Here is a 26,088-nt window from a genome sequence, read left to right on the forward strand (position 1 = left end):
TATATATGTTGCCACAGAATTGAGTAGAATCCAACCATCAATATGTCTTATTTCTTGGAATGCCTTTGAACTCAGCTAGTTATGTAGAGGAGCTCAGGCCAAAGGTGTGACCAGGGCTTTGTTTCTGGTCTAATACAGCTGTACTTGGAAGAGTGAAAGCTAAAATGTCAAGAATCAGAGTAGCTACCCTGAAAAGAGCAATGCCTCGCAGAAATTATTCATGTGGGGCGGATGGCACAGGTGGGAAAGCCTATCCCTGAACCATGAGGTTCTGCAGCTTGTAGCTGGCTTAATCTGAACAGTTGCATCAACTGCAGGTCAAGGAAGTTCTGTGACCCTCTATCGTCTTTAAGGCTGCAATTAGGTTTGCCTGTAAATCTTGTTAGTGTGCAACACAGGACCCCACCCAGATACTGGCACAAGTTTTTGCTCTTTCACGTTGGGTCCTTGGAACGTTTTTATTAGAGCATAAGGCCCCACCGATTTTTAGTGAAACTCCGATTAGAGTTCCCAAAATAAAGAAACCCTTTTTCAATAAAAGGAAGCTCTTTCTCTCATTGTTAGACTTAGCATCCTTGGCATGGTTTCCCTAAACGTTTTGTCTTTACTTCCTGTATTTTTGATGCTGTGCTAGATTTAGTTTTTGCTGGCTTGGATGTTTTGGCACTTTGCCACTGGTGATCAGTGTCAAAGCGCAAGAGCTCCCTGTGTAAATTATTATGTTTGGTTATCTGTGATTGGCCATTTGATGACTTGTAAGTCACACTAAGTGTGCCAGGGCCTGTAAAATCAAATGCTATTAGTGGGCTTGCAGCACTGATTGTGCCACCCACAATAGTAGACTTTTCAAATGTGACTCAGACCTGCCACTTCAGTGCCTGCGTATGCAGTTTTTAAATTCCATGTTGACTTGGCAAGCGCACCCACTAGCCAGGCCCAAACCTTCCCTTTCCTTACATGTAAGGTACCTCTAAGGAAGGCCCAAGGTACCTACCCCCATGGGCAGGGCGGCAGTGTAGGTAAAAGGTAGGACATGTGCTGGTGTTTTTACGTGTCCTGATAATGAAATACTAACAATTTAGTTTTTCACCATTAAATCATAAAGGCTCATGGCAGTTACTTGGTAACATCTTGCAAGTATAACTGACCATTGGGCAAGATGGAGAAATGGCGTTTAGGCTGTCTGAGCTCAGAATTTAATAACACATCTTTTTAGAGAGAGTTTTTTAATTGTTTGAAAATTCTGCTTTTAATAGTAGGCATTTTCTTATCTAACAATTCTGTGTGCCTCTGCTGGTTTGGGTATTGATTCTCTCGTTTTGGAGTGACAGGTGGTGGGGTTGTGCGTTCACTGTAGACCCCCACAAGGGGAGTGAGGTGTGTCCTGCCTTTACTGGGTGACTCTGAGCAGAATAGACCTTGGCTGCATTTAGAGTGGTTGGAGGAGTTTCACTTATACCTGAATAGGCAGTGTCTCCTCTGCACAATTCTGTCACCACCTCCTGTAGTGATGCTGCACTATAGAGGGCAGGACTGGTTTGGACTGGGCTCAGAAACCCTTGCCACAAGGAGAACAAAGCCAAAATGGGGTATAATTAGTGGACCTTAAACCCCAGGGAATTAGATCACTTCTGGACTCGAGGAACCTTTTTGCCAAGGCAAAGAGCAGAAGAGCTGGAAGTGGGAGAACAGCCCCTTTGCTGTGTGCATTTGCTGGGTTGGCCTGTAGTTGCTGCTTCTGCCAAGGAAAAGGAGATTCTTCAGCAAAGTCCCAGACTTTGTCCAAGTGCTTGTGTGTGCTGGCTCCTGTTCGGAAGTCTCAGGGACACATCGACTTCACCTCCAGCTCACCTGAACTCTACTGCTGGAGTTCTGACCTGCCAAGAGTTGCCTATTCCAGTTTTGGGCCTCTACAGGTTGTTCCTGCTTTTGGGAGCTGGAAGAATCTCAAAGAAAGCATGAAAAACAGACGTTGCCAGTGACACTGTGACCTGCACCAAGGCCAGGGGCACCGCTCGTGAAGTGTACGGTGTACTGCCCCGCCTGCACCGCAGCTCCAATGGCTGCAGTAATCCTTCCAAACGCCAGCGCTCGCACAGACACCACCAGTGCCACCTTCCAGTTGTCCCATGCAGTGAACAGAAAAGGGTGATTCCACAAGCTCTTTGACTTTGCACCACCTCACCACAAGCTATTTGACTTTGCACCACCTCAGCAGAACTGATGCCTCCTTGCCAACGCTGCAGTCTTCCCCTGGACTACATGTCTCCTTGTGGACGCAATGCTTTCCCTCCCCCCGTGGCAACTGGGCTCTACCTCTGCGCCTCCTACGCCGTGCATCGTCCATAGACCCCGTTTTCCTAGGTATTGTTTGGGGGCCCACGTGACTCTGTGCTGATGCCGCTCACATTGAGGTCTGCGCCGTAGCCTGGATATATGCCGCGCACATTGAGGTTGGCTCCGTAGTCTGGATTTATGCTTGTCACAATGTCGTAATAGCCCCAGGTAGAGATTTGTTTCTACAAGTGCTATTTCTGCAAAGAACTGTTAAGTGCTATTTGGATACATATGTGTTGTTTTTTTACAGTTTTGGCCTTGTTTGGTTTAGATAAACATACCTTATTTTTTCTAAACTGGTGTGGTCTCCATTTGTAGTGTTTTCACTGGGTTACTGTGTGTTTTGAGTACAAATACTTTACACATTACCTTTGGGTTAAGCCTGTCTGCTCGTGCCAAGCTACCAAGTGGGTGAGCAGGGGTTATCTAAAGTGTGTATCCCCCGTACCCTGACTAGAAGCAAGAGACCCTACATGGACAAAGGTACTTACCTCTGCTAATTACAGGCCCCCCTTTCTAACTCATTGTGGAATTTCAACCCCTCCTTCGCTCCCCCAAACTAAGAATGTGCGATAAGCAAATGTGCAAAACTGGCTAAGTAGGAAAAGGGGCAGGCATAATGAGCAGGAGTACATGTGCTAGGATATAGGTAGGGAAATGGGTTTCGGTTAGAGTTTGCTGCAATAGTATCTAATGGTATTTCAATTTAGGGGTGAGGGCAAATAACCATAGAAGGAATAATTAAATTTAACACGTGTGGAAGATTCAAAGTCCTAAGACTTTGAATTGTTGATGTCCCTGCAACATTAAAACTGTGTTAAAGGCGTACATATGACCATGCTGCTTTACTGAGATGTCCTAGTTCCAGTTGAGATTGAAGAGCATCGCTGGCGTTTCTGCTTGCTAACCAGAATTCCACTGCACAGTGTAGCTCTTCTACTCCAGTTAACAGAAGCCGGGTTCTTTCAGACAGATGTGTCATGTGCCTCTTGCTTTTATGTCCGTTTACTATAGCCTTATAGCCCGCCGTAGAGGGCTATACCGGCTATTAAAGTCCCTCTCCCTTGTTAAAGGCCCTCGCCTTCGGCTCGGGGCCTTTAACGCTGGAGAGGGCCTTTTAATAGCCGGTATAGCCCAGCTACGAAGGGCTATTAGAACATTCTACCACTAGAGGGCAGAATGTTCTAGCAAAAAAGAACAAAGCCTTATGGGAGCGTGAGGGGATTGGAATCCCCTCAGGGTCCTTGAAGCCTTTATTCACAGCCAGAGCTGTGAACAAAAACATTGGAATATTGGAGCTTCAGGCTTATACCAGCCATTATAAGCCCGGAGCACTCAATTTTTTTCAATGGAGCTCCCAACATTCCAATGTTCTAATAGACATTAAGGTAGCCCAGTGGCTCTTTGTAATCGGTTTTCATCATGCCACCATTTGTTACTGCAAAGTCCTATGAACAAAGTACACAATGTAATTGTAAATTCACTTATCAGTCTCCCCACATGTTACACTCTTAGATCTGAAGACCGAGCATGATTTATTGCAATGCTGTGGTTGTATGAAGCATTGTCTGAGCTTCATGCGTGGGCGAGGTGCTCTGAAAATGTCATCTAGACCCAGCCGTGAAAAAACAGACTTCTTTCTCTGAACATGCAGTAGACCTGCTTGGAATTTGCTTGACAGTTTTTATAGCTGATCAGATTGTATTTCAAAGGTTATGTATATCTGAACATTTGCATTTTCTTTGGCAACAGTTTGACATGCTTTCGTCCCGTCATGCTGCACGATTAAACCTCTACTCCAGTATCCGGAGATGATTGTGCAGGTGAAAAATGTTAGCTTATTTTCCACTGTACATGCAAACCTGTAGTTCCCTAGTGGCAGATCAACAGTTGATTCATCAGTTATGTTTTTGGGAAGGGTGGGATTGTGGTGGACAGGGAATTGCTGTCTGCTAGGCATTGAGTTGCAGACAGAAGCTACATTTCAGAGAACCTAAAAGTTTGCATTTTGCACTACATGAAGTTTTCAAAGTTTGCCACTTTCAGTAAAGCTTTCGTGGAAGAAAAATAATGTGAACCTTTCGGAAAGTTAGATTGTAAAGGGGGATTTCTGGGATTTTATTTCCAATATTTGTTATCTTGAGTTGCAGAAAAACTTTATAACGTTTGCACAGGAAAACGTTGACACGTCTTGTAGCAAGGTGATTGTTTCCACTATGTACTTCAACCAGTATTGTTTCAAACAGACTTCTATTCAATACACTTTCTCAACTGACAGTTATTCCTTTGAACTTTTTACTAGTCTTGGGGAGAGCTATGGAGGGGACATGAGGGGGTGGGCGTTTAAGCACTTTAATGGAACAGTTAGCTGATTAATTGTTCCTGAGAACTTCTATTTAGTCGGTTGGGGGGCGAGGGCTCAAAGTGCAGTTTCTGTTCAAGGTGAAGCAGTTTTTAGGTCTCTGCCCTCTTTTCTGTCTGATTTCTGCTCCAGAATGTTAAGACATTCAGCTGCAAAAATCGCTCACTTCATTGTATCTATATTGTGGTGCTCCATCTTGGATGCAGCTTAACTGCCACCTGTTTAAAGCATCACTTTAAACAAAGGCTATGTCTGGAGAGCTGCATGAGAAGGCTATTTGAAAGATAACCACACCAAATGTGTTCTGAAGTTTGAAACCGCCCCTGCTAGTAAAGGTGTATAAAAATGGATTCCGAACTACCCTCCTTTGTCCCAGTTCCAAGTTCAGGACTGTTGGACTTGCCCCTTTTTGCAGGGTCATCCCTGAACTTTTTGCCTTCCTGTATTTTGTCTGACCTGTTTTTGTTGGGTTTATGACTCGTGGCACTTTACGACTGTTGATCAGTGCTAAAATGCATATGCTCTCCCTATTGTAAATCGATGTATGGATTAGTGATTCCATGATTGGCTGGTTTGGTTTAATTGTCAGACCCTAGTACAGTGCACAGAGTGTGCCCAGGACTTGTAAACCAAATGCTGCTAGTGGGCTTGCAGCACTGGTTGTGCCACCCACTGAAGCAGCCTTGTAAAATGTGTCTAAGGCCTGCCATTGCAGAGCCTGTGTGCAGTCTGGTACTGCCATGCCAACTGGGCAAGTGCACCCACTTGCCACTCCCTAAACCTTCCCCTTTCTGCATATTAGTCAACCCTATGGTAGGCCCAAGGGCAGGGTGCATTGTAAGGATCAGGTAGGACAAGCCCTGATGTGTGTGGCATTTCCTAATAGTGAATTACAGCTATTTTCATTTTTCACTATTGCAAGGCTACCTGTTCCATAGGCCAGAATGGGCCGTTGGATTATTACATTTTATAATCCTAACTGACTCAGGGAACATGGTAGAAATTCGAGTTTAGTATGCCTGAACTCGGAATGATAAAATACATCTTTTAGTGAAGATGGTTTTAATATTCTGTGTTTGAAAATACCACTTTTAGAAAGTAGGTATTTTCTTGTCTAACTATCCATGCCTGCCTCTGCTAGGATGTGTATTCCTTGTCTGGAATTTGAGTGACGGGGTTGGGGGATTCCAGGAGACAGGGTGAGTCCGCCCAGTGGTGAATAGAGAAATCTGCATCTAGACGTGAGGGAGGAGTTGCACTTGGGACCTGAATAGGACTGTGCCTGCCCCCTACAGTGCTGGCTCCACCCCTTGTGGTGCGTCTGATGTCTGTGCCCTGCACTGTGAAAGGAAAGAAGGAATCATGTCAACAGTGCTCCAGGGCTGTGCCTTTCCTCCACAATGCTGGCTCCACCTCCGGTGGGGCGTCTGATGTTTCTGCCCTGCACTGTGAAAGGAAAGGAGTCATGTAAACAGTGCTCCAGGGCTGACCAGAACTGGTTTGGACTAGGCAAAGGCCCCACTGCCCTCAGACAAAGAATTTTGGGGTATAAATATTGGAATCCTGATCCCAAGAAATTAGATCACTTTTGGACTACAATAAGAAAACTTTGCTGAGGAGAGGAACCTGAAGAAACTGAGGAGAGACTATCCCTAAGCTGAAGTGCTGCTTGGGGGATTGGCATGCAGTGGTTGCCTGACTGCCAAAGAAAGGAGAAAGGACTTTGTGTGCTTTATTTTCAACTTGTGAAGGACCTCCAAGGGCTTGGAACAGATCTTGCCTCCTGCTGAAGTCTCAGGGACAACAGACTCAAACCCCAGCTCCCCAGAGTTCTTTGGAAGTGCCTGCTGCTGTTTTTGGGCCTTTCGAAGGACTGCGTGTCTCAAGGAGCTGGAAGCGCGACTCAAGAGGAAGAGGCATGTCGCAGCCGTCGCAACTCCGAACGAGGGTGTCGCCGCTGTAGCTGACGCATTGCACCACATCAACAGAAGTATCTCGCAATGAAGAGGAAGCGTGTCACCGTCGCTGCTGTCGCATTTTGGATGTCGCCACTGTAGTTGTCGCACTGCACCGCGTCGAGAGGCGTCTCGCAGTGAGGAAGAAGTGTCGCCTTCGCTGCTGCTGCCGTCGCATCATGGATGTCGCCGCTGTAGCTGGCGCACTGCATCGCATCAAGAAAAGCGCCGCGCATCCACGGAGAAGCGTAACGCTATCAGAGCTGCTGCCGTCGCATCCTGGATGTCGCCGCTGTAGTTGTCGCATTGCGCGGAAGCATCTGTAAACTTTAAAGAAGAGCGCCGCAGCCGAGGCTGTTGCCGTCGCATCGATTAACAAGTGTGTCCCCGCTGCAGTCAGCTCATCGAACCGAGACTTCTCGCATCATCGGAGAAGCATGCCGCATCTGGAAGATCTTCACGTCTTCATTTCTTTGCACCGGATCTTTGCCGCATATCCATCGCTGCAACACTTTTGTTGAAGCGCCACTCATTGTAAGGTACATTGACGCAAAGTGTCGCATCTTAAGAACTGAACTAAGCTAAAACTACAATCTTAAGTATAGTGGTGTGGATTTTTGTTTGTGGTCTTGTGTTAAGTCTATATAAGGATACTTATTTTTAATCTACAACTGTGGTGTCCATCTGTGGTGTTGGCACTGGGTTACTGTATGTGGTCACACATGCTTTACACACTGCCTCTGAGATAAGCCTGTCTGCTCGTGTCACTCTACCAAGGGGGTGAGCAGGGATTATTTTAGGAGTGTACCCCCTTACTCTGACTAGAGTCAGGGGTCCCGATTTGTCACAAGTACCCATCTGTGCCAACTAGAGACCCCCAAATCTAACAGTGACCAAGGAAAGGAGTACAAGGGGAACTGTTGTGTAATTTAGACTGGTGTCTGCTTGTCAGCCTGTCTCCCATAGGTGAGGGTACATGACCTGAAGTCTGCAATTTCCGCTGGTGGAGGGTCTGCGTAGTGCCTTAGAACCCCCCTCGCTGAGAAGAGGAGTCTGCCTGCCCCTGCAGAAGGATCTGTCTAGGACAGGAACCACCCCCTTTTCCAAGTGTGGGAAACACCCAGAGAAAGTACACATGGGTGACCGTGCTATACATGGGTCCCTGGAACTCCTTCTGCAATTGTTATTGAACGGCACCTGAAACACTGTCCATGATGAACCATGTGCATGCCCACTAATGATCGCGGTGACTCGGTGCTGCATGAGAAACCGTGACGCTGCTGAGGGGGAGTTAATCATGCCTGCAACTGCCTGGAGCTCGCGTTGCCCCAGAAGTTGGTTGCAATTACTGTGCCATGGAATTCATCTTTATCAACTCAGAAGAAGTTTGTAACTGCCTTGTGTAGTATCTTCTGGTATCGACCCGGATGAGGACAGAAACTGCTGAAGGCACTTGGCTCACTATGCCAGCAACCACAGAACCGCATTCAGTTCATCACACCGGTATGACGCACACTGCAAAGGCACTGTACACACTACATCCCTCATTAACCATAAAGGAGACAATAAACCAGTTAACATGTTCCCTGCCTGTGGCTGAGACCGCACTGCAATGCGCAGACTCTAGTTCGAAGAACATGTGGCTGATTCTGCCCCGATCACTACAGAATAATATCAAAGTGATTTAAACCTGAGGGGTTGTCAGCAGTATCTTCACCTGAGCCTAATTAATGCCCCTATTAAAGATGGCTATGGAACTACAGTGCCTTGTCACCTAGGTTGGAACTGAACATTTAGTAATGGAAAGGGGGTAGTGTTAGATGTGGAGGATGCAGATTAATCCCAATGAACACCCTCCCCTGCAAAATGGGCTGTGTTCTGCTCTGCCACTAAAATGAGCTTTTTACCAAAAAAAAAGCACTGGGCTGGCTTTCGTTATTGTGTCCATTGGTTCACTGCTGTCTGCCAGTTTTTGCCCCCCCACACTTCTCCGAGAAGCCTGTGCCTGATCATCTATGCTAGTCTGAGAGTTAAATGTGGAAAGAGTTGTACTTGACGCACTCTGAAGAGCCATAGTAGAACACCCTAGGAAAACAGTGGCAAACTACTTCAGCTTCCACAGTTTGGGGCATTTGTTCCCCCAGCTACGGTCTGATATTTAGTTTAATTTCCAGTGTTGAAATGTCCATCACTGAGTTTATTTTTAGTGTCTGCTTTATAAAGAGTACGACAGTCCTCTGGGTAGGAGACTTGGGTATATTGACTTCTCATCTGCATAGCTGTTGAGATGGCAAGTGAATCCCCGTTAGACTTTGTATGAACCATTTTTATTATGTCTCATTAATTTGACATTTGGCAATTTTTGTTGCAATATATGTACATCTGCTCTGATGTTCTTGCACTCTTCAATCAGATCTTTAGAGTATCTTTTAGCCAATTTCTTTATTAGCTGCAGTGGTGCTAGTTCACCCTTTGCGTTCTACTTAACTCTATTGTAGTAAGGTTTTATGCAGTCCATTTAATTTGTTAGCTGATCTACTTTAGATGCTATATTAAATGCGAAGATTGAGATATTGGGAGGATTCGTGTCCGCTGGCCCTAATAGATACTATTGCTGAGGTGAGGTAGAAGGAAATTATGTGATGGTCTGAACAGCTCACAGGAACATCTGCTCCATCTTTCCAGGGCTGGTCTTTTGGCATGTTTATTTCAGAACATTCTCCCCTCAGTTGGTGGAATGTTCTAATTGCCTTATATCCCTTCTGCCTCGGACTACATCGGGAGTCAAAGGCCCTCTCGCTCTCCATAACTGGGTTTTATGACTGAACATTTATAGCATTTGGCAGCTGGTTACAATGATTATTTTTGTAAAGAAAATCAATCTTTGAATTACGGAGACTGGTGACTAGATCCCTGGCACCCTAAATGAGCATAAGCTGCTGGAGCAAGGCATACTTGAGTTTGAGTTTTAAAATACTTGTAAAGCGCTCGTACACCTGCGGTTTCTTGGCGCTACTGCTAACCAGATCCAGGGCTAAAAGACGGGGAAGACTGCTGGGGATTTAATCAAAGGATTTTGTGAACAAATGAGCTTTGAGATGTTTGCGAAATTGCGGGTACAGGGCGATGGATCGCAGATCCAAGGGAAGGGAATTCCAGAGGATCGGGGCAAGGGTAGCAAATTTCGAGCCTCCCCACTTCTTTGTCCGGTAGCGTGGGATAGTGAGGAGGGACTGGGAGGACGAGCGGAGTTCCCTGGTGGGTACATAGGGGGTGATCTCTGAGGAGATAAAAGCTGGAGCCAGGTCCAGTCGGGCAAAGAAGGTGATGGAGGCGAGCTTGAATTGAATTCGGGCTCGCACAGGGAGCCAGTGCAGGGATTTCAAGAGGGGAAGAACGGTGAAATTTGGGAAGATTGAAAACCAGGCGGGCCGCCTGGTTTTGTATCTGCTGCAAGCGCCGTAAACTATATGCCGGGATACCTGCATATAGGGCGTTGCCGTAGTCCAGGCGGGACACCACCATGGCTAAGGTGATGAGTTTGAGAGCAGAAAAGGTGAAGAAACGGGACACCCTGCGTATAGTACGCAGTGAGAGGAAAGAGGAAGATACCACAGAGCTGACCTGGGAGTGAAGAGTGAGTTGAGAGTTGAGCTTTATGCCGAGGGTTTTAACAGAGGTAGAGGGTTCCGGAGAGGGGCCAAGAGAAGGGGGCCAGAAGAGAGGGGACCAGGGGCTGGATGAACCACCCGTCAACACCAGCTCGGTCTTATCAGGGTTGAGTTTAAGGTGATTGTGGTTCATCCAGTCCCGGATGTGGAGCATGACAGATTGAAAATTAAGAACAGAAGAGGGAGAAGAGGAGAGGTTAAAGACCAGCTGGAGGTCATCCGCATAATTAAATACGGCGACCTCCATTTGTTGAAGAGACAAGATAAGAGGGGCAATATAGAGATTGAACAAGAGGGGGGAAAGGGAGGAGCCTTGGGGAACCCCGCACTGAACTTTTCGGACGTCCGCTGTAAAATCACCCAGGCGAACGGCCTGGGTGCGGTCGCTCAGGAAGGATGATAGCCAGACCAAGGCAGTCCCTCCGATCCCGGCCGCCCTGACACGGGAAAGCAAGATGGTATGATCCACCGTGTCGAAGGCGGCTGAGAGATCGAGGAGCACAAGGGCCTGGCGCCGGTTGGTATCCATACCCTCCCTGAGGTTGTCCAAGACCGAGATAACAACGGACTCTGTGGAGTGTGCGGGGCGGAAGCCGGCCTGGCGGGGAGCAAGAGCTCCGTGAGTCTCTACAAAGGAGCTCAAAGCGCCGGTGACATGGCGCTCGAGCACCTTTGCCAGAAAAGGTAAAAGGGAGATGGGGCGGAAATTGGCAGGGACAGAGGGGTCTGCCCCAGGTTTTTTTAAAATCGGCACAATAACCGCAGACTTCAAGGGGAGGGAACCACACCTGTGGCCAGAGAACTGTTGAGGAGGTGAAGGGGAGGATCCGGGCAGGAAACAAAGATGTGACGGAGAATGTGAGCAGGACAGGGGTCGAGTGGAGAGCCAGATTTAACCAAAGGTACCAAGGAAGACAGGGCTTCCTTAGATATGGGGGGGAGGGCAGTGAGTTGTCCCTTGGGAGGGGGGCATTGGGGGGTCAACAAAGGTGGGAGAAGGGGGCGGGATATTAGCTTTGATAGTAGAAATTTTATGGATGAAGTAGTTGTTGAGGGAGTGGCAGAGTTCCTTGGAGGGGGCGGGCTTCAAAGTTGTTCCATCAGAGAACGCCAGGTTATGGACAATCGTGAAAATCTCCTTAGGCTGGTTTTCAGCCGCAAGGATTTTGGAGGAGAAGTAGGCGGTTTTGGCCACCAAGATGTCTTTTTTGTACTGGGTAAGGATGTGAATATACTCCAGTCTTAAAGTGGGGCAATAACTTCTCCTCCAAGCCCGCTCCGCGCGGCGTACAGTAAGTTTGGTGGCCTTAAGCTCTGCGTTGAACCACCGGTTGGCATCCTTGTCGCGCTTGGAAGTAATACGTTTGAGCGGGGCAACAGAGTCACTGCCAGCGGAGAGCCACTGCTCTATGGCCTCAACCTGGGAAAGGGTAGAAAGGCCCTGCAGGGAGGGGAGGGAAGTGGTAAGAAGGGAGGAGAGGTCTTCCGGGTTGACACGGCCCCATGCTCGAACCCAGATGTTTTTGGGGCGGGGGGGTTTAGCTGGGGGGTGAATAGGTAGGGAAAAAGAGATAAGGTGGTGGTCGGACCAGGTGCAAGGTGAAATAGAGAGGGATTCCACGGGGCAGTTTAGGGACCAGATCTGGTCAAGCGTGTGACCCTTGATGTGGGTGGGGGAGTGGACATGGGGAGTGAAATTGAGGGATTGGAGGGTTTCAGAGAATTCCTTAGAGGACGAACATTCCGCTGGGTCGGAAGGCCAGAAATTGAAGTCGCCTAGGAGTAGGATAGAAGAGTTGTTGACTGTAATTGTAGCCAGGACATCCAAGAAGTCAGAAAGGAACTGTAAAGGGGATTGAGGAGGACGGTAGGTGAGAAAACAGGTCAGAGGAGGCATAATGGAGGTAGTACGAATAACCAAGTATTCAGTGGTCGCGATATCAGGCAGGGGCAGAATTTGAAAGGGGAGATCGGTGCGTGCGATGACCGCCACGCCGCCTCCAGCTCTGCCAGGAGGGCGATCAGCCCGAAGGGCGTAGTAAGAGGCCGGTAAGGTGGCTAATAGGGCGGGGAGGGAGTCGTCGCTAAACCAGGTCTCCGTTAGGAAAAGAAGATCAGGGGCATGAAGATCGAGCAGGACTGAGAGTTCGTGTGCATGGGCGACTGCTGATCGAGTGTTGAGATAGAACACCGTGAGGGATTTAGGGGTAGTGGGAGGAGTGATGCTACTGGACGAGAGAGAGGGGTCAACTGTGGGAAGGGGGATGTGAGAGGGAGCGGCAGGAGAAAGACCAAGAGAGAGGATGCGTGCACAGGTGGAGGTAGTGATAGGCCAAGGTCCCCGGAGCTTGTGCAGTTGGACCGCGGTATAGGTGGTGAGCGGGGCAGAGTGACGCGCCCCTAGCCCCGGACAGTCGCGGACGGGCGCAGACGGGCTTGCCCTAGGCGCGCCTTCGGCGCGCAAACGGTGCTCCCGCTGCGCTCGTCCGCTGCGCTTCCTGTGCATGCACATTTATATAACAGTTGGGGGCGTGGCCTGTAGGGGGCGTTGCCGGCGCGCACGCCTGTGCTGATGGCGGCCGCTCGAGAAAAGCCAAGCGCGAGCAGAGACGAGATCGTCTGTGCGCTGCAGAAGATGTCAGGTAGTGGCGCTTTTCATACACAGAGATAGAATAAGTGACACCACACAATGTAACAGAAATTTAAAAGCAGTTGTGTTTTCTTAAAAATAGATTTCTGCAAGGTCTTCGTATCTCCAGCTCCCGGCTTTTCGCCTCAGGACTGGGAAAGCAATCAGCCCAGCGCTAGCAGTTCAGCGCTTAAATAGGCAGAGTAAAAGGGGGCGTGGCCTGTAGGGGGCGTTGCCGGCGCGCACGCCTGTGCTCATGGCGGCTGCTCGAGAAAAGCCAAGCGCGAGCAGAGACAAGATCGTCTGTGCGTTGCAGAAGATGTCAGGTAGTGGCGCTTTTCATACAGAGATAGAATAAGTGACACCACACAATGTAACAGAAATTTAAAAGCAATTGTGTTTTCTTAAAAATAGATTTCTGCAAGGTCTTCGTACCTCCAGCTCCCGGCTTTTCGCCTCAGGACTGGGAAAGCAATCAGCCCAGCGCTAGCAGTTCAGCGCTTAAATAGGCAGAGTAAAAGGGGGCGTGGCCTGTAGGGGGCGTGGCCTGTAAGGGGCGTTGCCGGCGCGCAAGCCTGTGCTGATGGCGGCCGCTCGAGAAAAGCCAAGCGCGAGCAGAGACAAGATCGTCTGTGCGCTGCAGAAGATGTCAGGTAGTGGCGCTTTTCATACACAGAGATAGAATAAGTGACACCACACAATGTAACAGAAATTTAAAAGCAGTTGTGTTTTCTTAAAAATAGATTTCAGCAAGGTCTTCGTACCTCCGGCTCCCGGCTTTTCGCCTCAGGACTGGGAAAGTAGTCTTTGAAAAAAGGACTCCAAAGGGATCATGTGATGAGACTGAAACAAAGGAGTTACAGAGATGCAGGATCTGAAGTCCTGGTTTGTTGACAACCTTCAAATGGATACAAGAATGTAGACTTTAAGCTTTGAGCCAGCTAATCGGAAGTTACATACTTAAATTGCCAAACATGGATGCGGGATGTTTGCATTGTAGTATTAGTGTTTGAGAGTTGAGATGTGCTGTCTGGATCCGATTAATCAAAGAACTTGCTCAATTTTTTTAGTCCTTCATGTTTAGTATTTCGAAATGTTGATCGACTTTTCATATTTGAATCGGGGGCTTGAATGCTCTTACCTCTTTGTATGCAGGTGGGGGTGAATAGTTTCTGCTCTTAGATTAATTATGTAGTGCAGTCTATGTGCAGTGACTTGTTAGAAAGCTCTGACCAGGGACCCTGGTTGCTGAAACCATTAGATCCGTTTCAGATCGGTTATTTTCATTCTGTTAAATCGGTCAGGGTTTCCTCTAGTGCATTTTGAGTAGCCTCTATTTGCGGTGCTTGGGTCTGAAGTGAAGAGGGCAAGGAACAAGGGGTAGTTTATATGAAACTTTTTTTTTTAGAGCAGATTTAATTTGTCATGCCCAAGGAAAGAATCAAGGGCCATATGTACAAGCAAATTTGCGATCGCAAATGCTGAAATTAGCAGAATTTCGGCGTTTGTGATCGCATTTTTGCTTAGTATGTATGAGGCAAATCTGCTTGCAAAATAAGGAATTGCAAAATTTGCGATTCCTTATTTTGCGATTGCATTAAAGGATTCGCACATTTTGCGATTCCTTAAATGCAATGTAAGAAGCACCAAAAAAGTGCAATTTGGCCTTAAGGAATCGCAAATTACCACCAACTTCAAGTTGGTGGTAGATTTTGATTTTTTTGAAAAAAAAAATTTCTTTTGGGAAAAATTCACTTTTTTGCATTTTTCAAAGTGCAATGTGAAGCACAAGCATGCCCTTAGGGCATGTATGAGCGCCATATGTGCACCCATGCTTATTTCAGGGGTGCAACAGGGTGTCCTTTTGACACCCTTGAAATTGCATTCTCAATTTGCGATTCTCTAATAGAGAATCGCAAATTGAGAATGTCTTCCCATTATTTCCTATGGGCCTCCAGGCCCATAGGAATGAATGGGGAGGTATTCCTTAATTGCGAATCACAATTTGCAATTCGCAATTAGGGAATATGTAGGATTCGCAAAATCATTTGCAAATCCTACATACATAGCGTTTTGCGATTCTCAAATAGCGATTCCTAAAAAATCGCTATTTGAGAATTGCAAAACCAAACTATCATACATATGGCCCCGAATCACTTACAAGGTCTTGGATGTACCTTGTATTCCCTTTCAAAAGTGCTCTAAATAAGACTTTGCATCGAAATAAAATCAGATGCTGCAAAAAAAAGTCCTCCACGCAAAAATGGATAGCTGAATACAGAAAGAAATGGGTGCTGACCTTCAGGTTGCAGAAGTCAAACTATAAAGTAAGTTAAGGTTTCTGCTTGTAACCGTTGTTTTTTCAAAGGCATATAAATGTAAAGCAGATAAAATTAATATGGCACAAATGCATGCAGACTGTACGGCTATGTCAGGGCTCTCGCATGAGAGGATAGGGGGTCATCAAAAGGAAAGCACCTATTTGGTTAGTATTTAGACCCTAGACATTTCAAAGGAAAAAGATATTGAAATCCAAGAACTCGCTGTTAGCGTGAGAGATGCTACCGCTGATATAGATGCCATGTGGCATCTGGGGAGGTTGGAAACAGAAAATAGACTGAATGCAGTAGTAAAAGGAGTTACCTTAGATAGACAAATGGGAAGGATTCAGGTTAGGTACACAGTAGGTTTGATCATGGACTGTACCACTATGTACCTAAATAGGACCTGTATAGACATCAAAATGTGTTACATTATGGGTGTTTTTGCAGCTCTGTGATACCACTCTGACAACCAAGCATGTCTTGTAATTTATTCTGTCGGTATTTAGGTAGCGCTTTCCACACCCCGTGTGAGGTCTCGGTGTACAGGATTCCACTGTTAACTTGCTGAACCTGTGGGAAATGGGTGTTTCTTGACGTGCCTCCTGACGATCCACATAGTGGATTGTTTTGTGACAGTTTAAGTGTAGTCCATCTAGGTGGCTAATAGAACTTTTAAGTTAACTTTCTCAGTGTATAAAAATATTGCATCAATCTCTTTGGAGTATGTAGGATTTATACGTTTTTGTACCTGATAATTTAAGATGGTCTCTAAATGTTTCCTTTAACAAGGCAGAAATACACGCTTAAAACAAGAATCTGGAAAAGGGCATGTTGTACTCCAAAGTAGTTTCAACCATGCCTTAAATGATAATTGAAAAATTATCTTCCCATAGTGCTGTGGAATTGGAAACTAAAGGGCTATGTCTGTGTCAAAGCAGTGCTTTGTATAGGTTTTCTCGCTTTTTTTGTTTTTTTGTATTAAAGTGAGCTATTAATAGTAATATCCTGGTAAAGGTGAATTTATTGGAGGAGGACTTCATGTTTCCATTTCCTGGAAGTAAATCCACAGTGCTATTTTCGCTGAGGAGTGGGTAGCTCTTTACATGACTAGTAGCATGGATTGTGAAGGATCTAGCTTTACCATTCATATTATTTGGTGGGTCAGGTGAGTTTGTGTTAGGGGGTAATATAAGCAGGTGTGGTTGCTTTAGACTTGAGCTCTTATCTTTATGTACAGTGGGTTGACTAAATCTCCAGATTGGAATCTCCTTCTCCAAATTTGGTATACTGGATAACAATGTGTCGAATATTGAATTAACCAGAGTGGCTTGTTACTGAACATGATGCACGTACAAACTCTTCAGCATGTTTGTCAAGGTCACCATATTTAGTCTGAACCCATTCCTTTTAGGCTCTGCAAACCTACTGACTGGGCAGAAGAAGAACCTGATGGCCTTGGCTAAAACTTGGTGGAACCAGTTCAGTATCAATGCAATGCAGCTCCTGCACGCTAACAAATCTGTCTCCGGTTTCCACCTTGGCTATCTGGATGAAGAGGTGGAGCTTATCAGTGGAGTTGTCACAAAGCTGGTGGAACTTTACAATCAAGGCAAAATTAAGCCCAAAGTAGATTCCGTATGGCATTTTGAACAGGTGAGTGCCTCTTATCAACCCCTGATCCTTCAAGAACTTGACACACGTGCTAAATGCTTTATGAATGATTAGACCGTTTCATTTTCAAGAAGGAAAGGGACAAGCTTATACAGTGGGATCTAACAGCTAGATTTGTACCATATAAATAAGCATTTGTAATGCCAATAGATCAGGCTCTGAAAAGCTGGGGTGGTGATTGTTTGTATTTCTTTTTTTATTGCAAGCATATGTCTCAAAGAAGAAACATACCACCACCTAAACATGGCAGTTGTATGCTTTGAATAGAGATATAAAGTAAAACCAATGTTGCAGATTAGAACAGTATGGTACTTCATAGCTGGTAGGTGTACTTAGAACAGATCCAGAAATCATTTTTAGTTGTAATGCACATCACAGGTAATATGATTCTTATTAGTTCAAAGGACAATTGCTATTGGCTTTTAATAGCTGTAAGCTGAACATTTTGTTAAACAAATAAGGATGACTGAAAAAGGGTAAATAAAAGGATATGGACAGAGGATTAGCCAAAGAACGGTCCCACTGGCCCTGATGTGCACTTTCTTCAGTGGCTGGGCAGAGTGGGACCATGCTGTTGGGCAGAATCAATGTTTCAATGGCAATTGACCTGACCAATTAATGAATAGGGTTGACCCAAAGCTCTGTGTGTGTGTGTGTGTGTGTGTGTACATACACACATACACACATACACACATACACACATACACACATACACACATACACACATACACACATACACACATACACACATACACACATACACACATACACACATACACACATACACACACACACACACACACATATATTTTATTGAATGAAGATGGTGACACAGCTAAAGCGGACTGTAGTCCACTCCTAAAAACTACATATAAAGTCAGCTCGTTTTAACATACCAAGAACACAAATCAATTAGTTTTTTATTCTTCATCCAAGTCCGACCTGCTGTCCTGCGTATTTTGAGGGTTTTTTATACAAGAAAATCAAGCTAACGTCACGTGAATTCTTGCTAAGCCTTTCTCTTCCATTATTTTATGGGCAAACACTTCAGAACACACTCCAGGTACAATTTCTCAATTTGCCACTGCTGAATATTTAGTTTGCACTGATAATTAGTTTGTTGCAGAAAACTCATCTGCAATGTACCATAACCATTTTTTTGTTACTTTTTATTTTTTTTAAATTACTTTTCTTCCCTTTGATAATTCTATAGATGTTATAAATTAAGCCAAATAGTTCTTGAGTAGAATGAGCCGATTGAAAATGCTCCATAGGAATTCAGTTTTCAGTTTGCTTTGAGTGTTTTAAGATGGGATGTAGAAGACCAGGAGGGCTGGCATCTGAATGTACATAATCTTCTGCTGTAGCCTTGCTATACTTGAACTTTTTGTCCTGCTCTCAATAGTAAATGTAGTAAAAGTGTACTTTCTTACTTCCTTAATTTGCAGTTGTGTGGTCTTATCTGGGAAAAGTAGTACTTTGCTTGATCAGAAACAATGTAGATCACTTTTCAGTGTTTACAAACTGTTTCACAAATACAATTAGAGGCCTGTCTTGTCTGATAACTATTCATTTTGGATGTCCGTTTTCTTCGTACTTGGCACAGATCAGAGAACTACAGAGCATTTCAATTCCTGGCAGCTCTGCTTGGCAGTTATCTGGACGATGTGCTCGGAATCATTTATTGGTCTTATCAAGAGAAGCAGATTGAGCCAGGTTCATAGCAGCCAAGGCTTCAGATTGCTATGTCTGACATTTTCATAATTTCAGTGTTCTTGGGTGTCATTTTAATGACTGAGTGACACTTTCGCGCGAGCAAAATCAAGCCATGAAGACCAGGGAAACCTACATAAATATCAAATTGCACTCATTTGAGCAACGAGAAACTCTGAGAAGATCTTAAAACTGCTGCAAATCACAAGAAATGGAAGAGCACTAACCTAGTAAAAAGGAAATCCTCAAGGATGCTACCATTTTAGTCACCTCTTACAAGCAAACTGGACAGTGTCCTTTTCTGCACACCGTCAAAAGATTAGTATAGAGCCGGTAAGAGTAAAGGCACATAAGAGATAAGCAGAAAGGGAGATGCATACAATAGGCCACAGTTATATTTTTGTTTTTAAGTTGGCAGGATAGCAGTTCTTTAAATATGTTGTGTGCAGAGGTTAGGCTAGGCACTATAATTTATAATATTTTCTACTAAGTTGTCCTTGTCCATCCTATCACAGTTTCAAAGGTAAATGTTTCTGTGACCATTTTCTGAAATACGTATGACAGTTCAGCACAACAAATGGGTAAAAATCTAGGGTCTGATTCGCAAAGATATTTGCACACTGAAGTTGGGTTTACATCTGCATATGGCTTGTGTTATGGTTGTGAACTCCAGTTTAGTGTTACCAAAATGTTATTTTAAGTTCACCAAATGCAATCAGAAGAAATATTACCTGTGCAAAAATCTTTTCTGGAGCTTAGGATACGGACATTTCAGAGCCAGCGATGACTTGCAAAGTTAATGTACACCCACAAAACCAGTTTGTGGATCTAGAACGTTTATAAGACGTATTTCCAACCTTGGTACGATCTGAGAATCACTAGTCCAGGGCCAAAATAAATCTTTATCCATGGTGGAAATGCTCACAAAGATAGTGGGGCAGAAAATGTAGGTTTCTACACAAGGAAACAAATCTCCAACAATTTAAAATGTGATTGCAATTTTGTAATGTGTTCAGACTTGTCTAAAGATACAATGCATATATTTATACCTGCATAAATTGAAACCTGGGAAAGCAACACTGAATTCATAAAAATAAGTCTACTTCCAATCCTGGGGATCTGCAACTTGTTAGCCAGAGATTTACTCCAAATATAGACGGAAACAAACGTACATTAGAACATTTCCTCCTGTGTTTGCCTGTCAGCTATATTTTAACATGTTTAGTGAAACAAAATGATAAAGTTGCGTTATGAGGCAGATCACCCCTTACATGCCTTGTTGGGTTAGTGTTGCAATGACAGCGCCCAGCTCTCATGCAGGAGTAAGCTAGCAGTGTCTAAATGCTTTACTTCTGCTTTTAACATGAGCCCATACGCAGGCGGTCTATAAAGTTGAAGCAGAAGATCATGACAAAGTCAAAAAGATCGGAGCTATGCTTGGGGAACGTAACTCATACAGAGAAGGTACTCGCGGTCTCACTCTTTCATTCTTGAACGGGGTCTTAGCATGCTGTAGAGCTCTCCTGCATACTAAGACTATGTTCAAGAATGAAAGAGTGAGATGCACCGTATAAGCGTGTGTACCTTCCCTATGTGATTTCCGTTCCCCAAGCATAGCTCTGCACACATTGTCACAATACTAATCACTCACTACCTACCTGCGGAAGACATCCTGAAGAATGACCCACAACGGTCCAGCTGAAGACTGAGACCCGTGCGCAATTTGAAAGGCGGTGGAGAGATGTGGTAAACTACCAGGGAAATGTGAATGGACTGAGGCAGCAGCCACAGAGTGCCAAAGCTAGACTTCTCAAGTGGCAACGGCAGCGCCTCCTCATTCTGACTCTTCCGCCAGGTGCGGCAAGGCTGCCACGAAGGCGAAGAGTGCAGAGTATCAAGAGGGGCAAACGAGAGCCAGGTATGCTGCGAGCGAACACATAGCTGCCAAGGTTTAAGATTGCTATGTGTGACATTTTCATAATTTCAGTATAATTATGAGTGACATTTCAATGACTGAGTGACACTTTCTCGCTAGCAAAATCAAGCAATGAAGACGAGGGAATCCTGTAAATATCAGAAAGTACACCCATTTGAGTATAGCTGCTAAAGTTTCAGATTGATTGTGTGACATTTTTCATATTCAGTGGATTTAAGAGTCAGGCAACGACTAAATATGTAACACATAGTGGCAATTTCTTGCAATTCAAATAATGGAATGAAGTCAATGGAAATAGACAAATAGCAGAAATTAACCTCATTTGAGCAACAGGAAGTCTAAGTCTGCAGCAGGTGCTTTTAAAGCAGTTTTAATTTCGAAACAATCAGCACCCTCCACCCCAGGCTCTGCAGTACCACAATGCGCCCTTGCGTCAGAGGTGATCTCCTAACGTCTGCCTCCACCCCTCCTAAGCAGCAAGAGCACAGTGCAAAGACGGACCCTCAAACACAGTGCGCAGGGCCACAGAATGAGCCCCATGAACATTTTTTTACACCATGTCGCAAAACACTCAATGTGCTGACCACATTTGGAGTAATTCCCTTTTGCGGTAGCACTTCAAGTCTATGGAAAATGCATGGGGATTTTGTGGTTTTGGGACCCTATTTTTTTTCTCAGCCCTGCTTGATGAATCCCCCCCTAAACTTTGCAAGCACAATGTGGGCAAAAAGAGCACTTTTTGAAAAGTGTAGTGGACATTTGTCAAACTGTTTGTGATTAGGCTGGAGAGCCACAACATGGCGCTTAGCCAGGGGCTTATGGGTTGGGCATGTTCTCAATGCAGGCTGCATTGCAGCCTGCATGTAGAAGAGAAAAGTGTGTATGGCTGGTTTGGGCGGCCCGGGAGGCCGACCAAACTGTCTTTGCGTATTCAGGAGTGGGCACACCGCTCCTCCTCTGCCCTGCTCGGACAGCAGACCAGCCCCGCCTGCCCGCAACGCAAACTGGAAATGGTAATAACAGTTATTACCATTTTAGGTTTCTGCTTCTCGCACTGCGAGAAAGCAGTGGGGCGACGCTCTTCTGCCATAGCGGAATAGCCCACCCCTGTCAGAGAAGACCATAAATCAGATGCTTCCTCAGGTGATGTTACAACACTGATAATTATTTTCTTTTATACTTCTGTGAATTAGTAGCAGTTACTACCTGGATTTCTAGTCCTATATTTGTGCTAGCGGCTTCCCAGGGAGGTCTGAAATAACAGGTTTTTAGGCATAATTTAGTTATTACGGAAGGTAGGTCCTTTAACTGGATCAAGGTTTATTAACTTTCTGCACTAATGGCTTCTCTAACAATTGGATGACATCAACCAATATCGATTTGCCACTTGCTGGAAGTCTGAAATTACCACCATAACACAATTGTCATTCCTGTGCATCGTCAACCAGCATTTACAAGCTGGGGGACAGATCAGGTATGGGACATCAGAGTTATCAAATTGGGGACTGACTTCTGGTCAGTCTGCCTGATGTAGACGAAATCCATTGCTTATAGATTGGTTTATATGTATTTTAGTAGAATAGCCAAGGATTTGTCACTCCTGGTTGGTATAAAGCTTGTTCAGAGATGGTGCGACCTGCTTAAGGATGCTCGCTGTGTATACCATAGTGATCATTCGATGACTGCACATAATGCCATAGCTTTATTTATTTCAGATTTCTTTATTTAAAAAAAGTAGGGTATTTTTTTTTGTAACATGCTCCAACAATGATCCGTCCTTCTGTGGCACTTAGCAACACATGAGCATGCATATTGCTGATGCTAAGACAGCAGCCGTGGCTTAACACACAATGTACTAGTTCAGTTTTGGCTCCCATGAAGCAATGGTTAGGTGTATGTAGCTATATTAAATGTAGCAGATCTTTTCATTAACTAGTTTCAATTAAACCAATTTAGTTGGAATTACATTATTTTGAGTTGGTCTGCGTACAATTCATCTGGGGAAAATCATGAGATGGATATTTACAGGTTGTCAAAAGAAAGTCCCAGATGTCTAGATGTTGCCTAGTCTACTCCTGTATGTACTCCACCTGACCGTGTTTGTTTCTGCAAATGTTACTTTTATATCAGACCCTGCACTGCATTTCAAAGGTCTTCGCAACAGTTCAAAGTTGTTTATTTCATCCTGAATCAGTCTATAGGTTATGTAGTTGCAAGAGGCCTTAGATTAAAAGGGTGTCCACAAGATACCGTTTCTCCGCTGTGTCCGTTTTCATTGCTCCTCCGTCCAGATTAGGTAATGAATTGGCGATGAAAATATGAACAATACAGTTCCTTCATTGTCTGGGTGCTTTTGCACACTTTGGATCTAGTCTAGGAGGCTGTGCATTAGTAACCCCACCTCTGCGGTGGGTATAGGATTATTAACCTATTCTAAGTGGACACTCCACATTTGTCTCACTTTTCTGGATCCTGTTTATGCTGGTGTTAGGTCTTTGTACATTGTGCCCTGACAATGCTCGCATGTGCCCTAAAATGGCACTGTCATAGATAATTTCACTAAATTGGTCTATATACCCTTCCTGTATGACTATAATAGATGAGGCCAAAATGGCACTAATGGATTGGATGTTACCAGTTATATGTAACCTGTCCACAAATATGGCTGCCCAAAGCATCACTGTTCTCTGTCTGGGCTGCAGATTAAAAGCTCTGCAGTGAAGCACGAAAAGGAAGAGTGTCTTTACCATGTAGGTACATTTAATTTTGTATATGAAAATCACCCCTAAAGGGGTGCCTTTAAGAGCACAGGTCCAGGCAGTTAATGTATATATAAACATTTTTTTAAGTCACACTGTGCATTGGAAATAGTGTGCCCTTACATTGACTATGCATCCAAAAGCAGTTTTCACTGTGTAGACCAACCTAGAATCTCCATGAATAGGCTTTAGTTACACCCCTTACTGTACATAGTCAGTTCGCGGAAATGCTAGCAAAATGATTTGTTATTTTCCACTTGGCTTCAAAAATCAAATTTGTTGGTGAATGTGGATTTTGGAAAGTAATTTTGTCCTTTCTGCAGCTTGGGCCAAAACTGGCACTGCTTATAACTAGTTTGAGAACTCTGCTCCAGACAAATCCTCTGGAAAGGGGGTCTCCCCTCAAATGTCCTAATCCACTATTATAACACTTTCATGCAAAAAGCTCCATTTATGCATCCATGCAGATGCCAATTTGGAAGGAGTCCAGGTGAGTTTATAGATAACAGCTGCACTGCAATTCCCCTGCTGCCAAGGTAATAGTATTCGTAATCTCTCCCCAACACCACATGATGTATTAGTCTAAAACATCAGCTTTAAATATATTTTGGAACAACTTCAACCATCAGTTAACGAGTTCTAATAATACAGCCATACATTTTCTTCTTAAATACAGTCTCAATTTTGATATTGATATATATTGCAAAATGGAAAATAAGCAAGGAATTCTGGGTAATCCTCAAGTTTGATTGGAGAGCAGCTCCTCACTCCTTGCAACACTGAATCTGCTCCCCTCAAATGTCTGGTTTTTTTTTTAGCAAAGTTTTTAGGCATAGGATTAGCCCAGTGCCATTTACTCCGAGCTAGAAAGCAACAGTCTTTTGCCATTTTTATAGCAAAATCTTTAAGCGTTGGATTAGCTAGTGCTATCCATGCTGAGCTGAAAAATTAGCACTCTTTTACCACGCCTCACACAGTATTACAACTTTGGATTGGTGAATTATCATCCAAGCCTGCATCTGGGGTTGCTTTTGACAAACATTTTATAACTTTTACAAGTTGCACAAACTGCTTCAGAACAATTCTTCATAGAATCGCATCTGGCACTTGAGCAACCAGATGTGTGAATGCCTTACGAAAACTGTCCAGATTCCTCAATGCTGTTTTTGGTCATATGTGATTTGAGGTAACCCTAAACTGTGCCCGCTGTCCTCTGCGTTCATTGAAGGTAGAGAGTGGAGGAGAACGGAGCTTGTAGTTCTCTTCAAACAAGCCGTCTACCAGTATCTCTTTGGGGGACCTGCCCCTATAGCACAGCTATTGGGCTGAACACTGGTATCCTGACCACTTACCAAGCTTACCTGCTGTGGCTTCTATGTTTGTCTGTGGACAACCATTGGATAGTCGCTATACCATTTCTCAATGGTTACTTCTTGCAGTGCCTTACTGATGAAAGCTGGTGACCACAGCCCAGTCTAGTATGTGTGATCTAGGTAGTTGGAACTTTTGTATTTGAAATCTGCATGGCAGAAGTGAAACGTAGGTGTTAGTTTGACTAGTTGTGGAGCACAACCTGAAACACAAAGTGCACAGTACAAAGATGTTCAGTCAGTCGATCAAGATGTTTTTTTGCAGCAGTTTGTCTGTCACGTCACTTTGGGCTGGTTTCACTGAATAGTGTGAGACGCAAGGAGCTGTTCCTTTAGATTCATCTCAAAGTCCTACTTTGATCAGAAACCCAGGATATGAAAGCACTTCTCCCTCTAATGTTAGCAAGAGTTGTTCCAGGCACCTGTATGTGTGACTCAATTTTGTAGAATCAACTTTTAAGTCAATGTGACACCTCCGGCAAGAGGTGGCTCCTGTAGTTATAAAATTGATGGTGAGGCATCAGGATTCTATTTTAGTTGCATTGCTATGTTTATCCCCAGATAGTGGCACTTTAACGTGTAGTTGTCTAAGACTCCCTTCATCCTTAACCCCTTCCATGCTGATGACGAGCTCAGCTCGTCATCAGCATTACCTACCCTGTGCGGATGACAAGGTGAACTAGTCACTCAACATGTTGATTTTGAAATTCCAGCGCACAGCGGGAAAACCGCTAGCGTGGAAGTGGTTAAACTAGGATTATCCTCCTGGAAGATGGGTACGTTGACTGGCGTACATTTAATGAAAACAACCTGAACTCTATTGTAGCGGGATCAATGACTTTGCGCCGTCTTATATTACTTGTTACCTGGTTGTATATTGGTATGTTTTCTGTACACTACTGTTTTCCTATTATGTCAGTGACTATTATACTGCTCCCATTAGTTCTGTTCAGTCCTGTTGCCCCTACCCCTGTCTCTGAAGTGCTCTGATATCTGTAAAGATCTTGTTCGCGCTATATAAAACTTTGAATAAATAAGTGAAACTAGATGGCATTGAGGTGTTATTGCACATACATTTTAGTAACAAAATTCCAAAAGGGGGGGTTGAGTGAAGCTCTTGGGCTCACCACACAGGTTTGAGTGTTGGCAGTGAGCTGTAAGAACCAGTTCAGCGGGGATCCGTGTTGGAGTGGAGTTGAGGGTCTGTGGGGCCAGCAAAGTGAATCCAGGCCAGTGTAACATGCTTAGGGCCCTCTAAGAATCAATAGGTTGCGTTTGTTATTCGGGCACAACAGAAGTGGCTGGTGTTGGACTTTGGCCAATATAGGTTTTTATAGACGAAGTACTGTCAGAGTTGGAAT

General features: G+C 44.7%; 1 protein-coding gene across 1 annotated transcript in view; it reads left to right on the forward strand.

Moving 5' to 3' along the window:
• Positions 1 to 26,088, forward strand: part of VAT1 (vesicle amine transport 1) — a 239,352-nt gene that overhangs the window by 137,139 nt on the left and 76,125 nt on the right. The window contains exon 5 of the mRNA XM_078645317.1: positions 16,690 to 16,931. Coding sequence (XP_078501443.1) covers positions 16,690 to 16,931 — 242 coding nt within the window. The remainder of the gene's footprint in view (positions 1 to 16,689; positions 16,932 to 26,088) is intronic.

This window comes from Lissotriton helveticus, chromosome 5_1, assembly GCF_964261635.1.
Source record: "Lissotriton helveticus chromosome 5_1, aLisHel1.1, whole genome shotgun sequence".
NCBI lineage: Eukaryota > Metazoa > Chordata > Amphibia > Caudata > Salamandridae > Lissotriton > Lissotriton helveticus.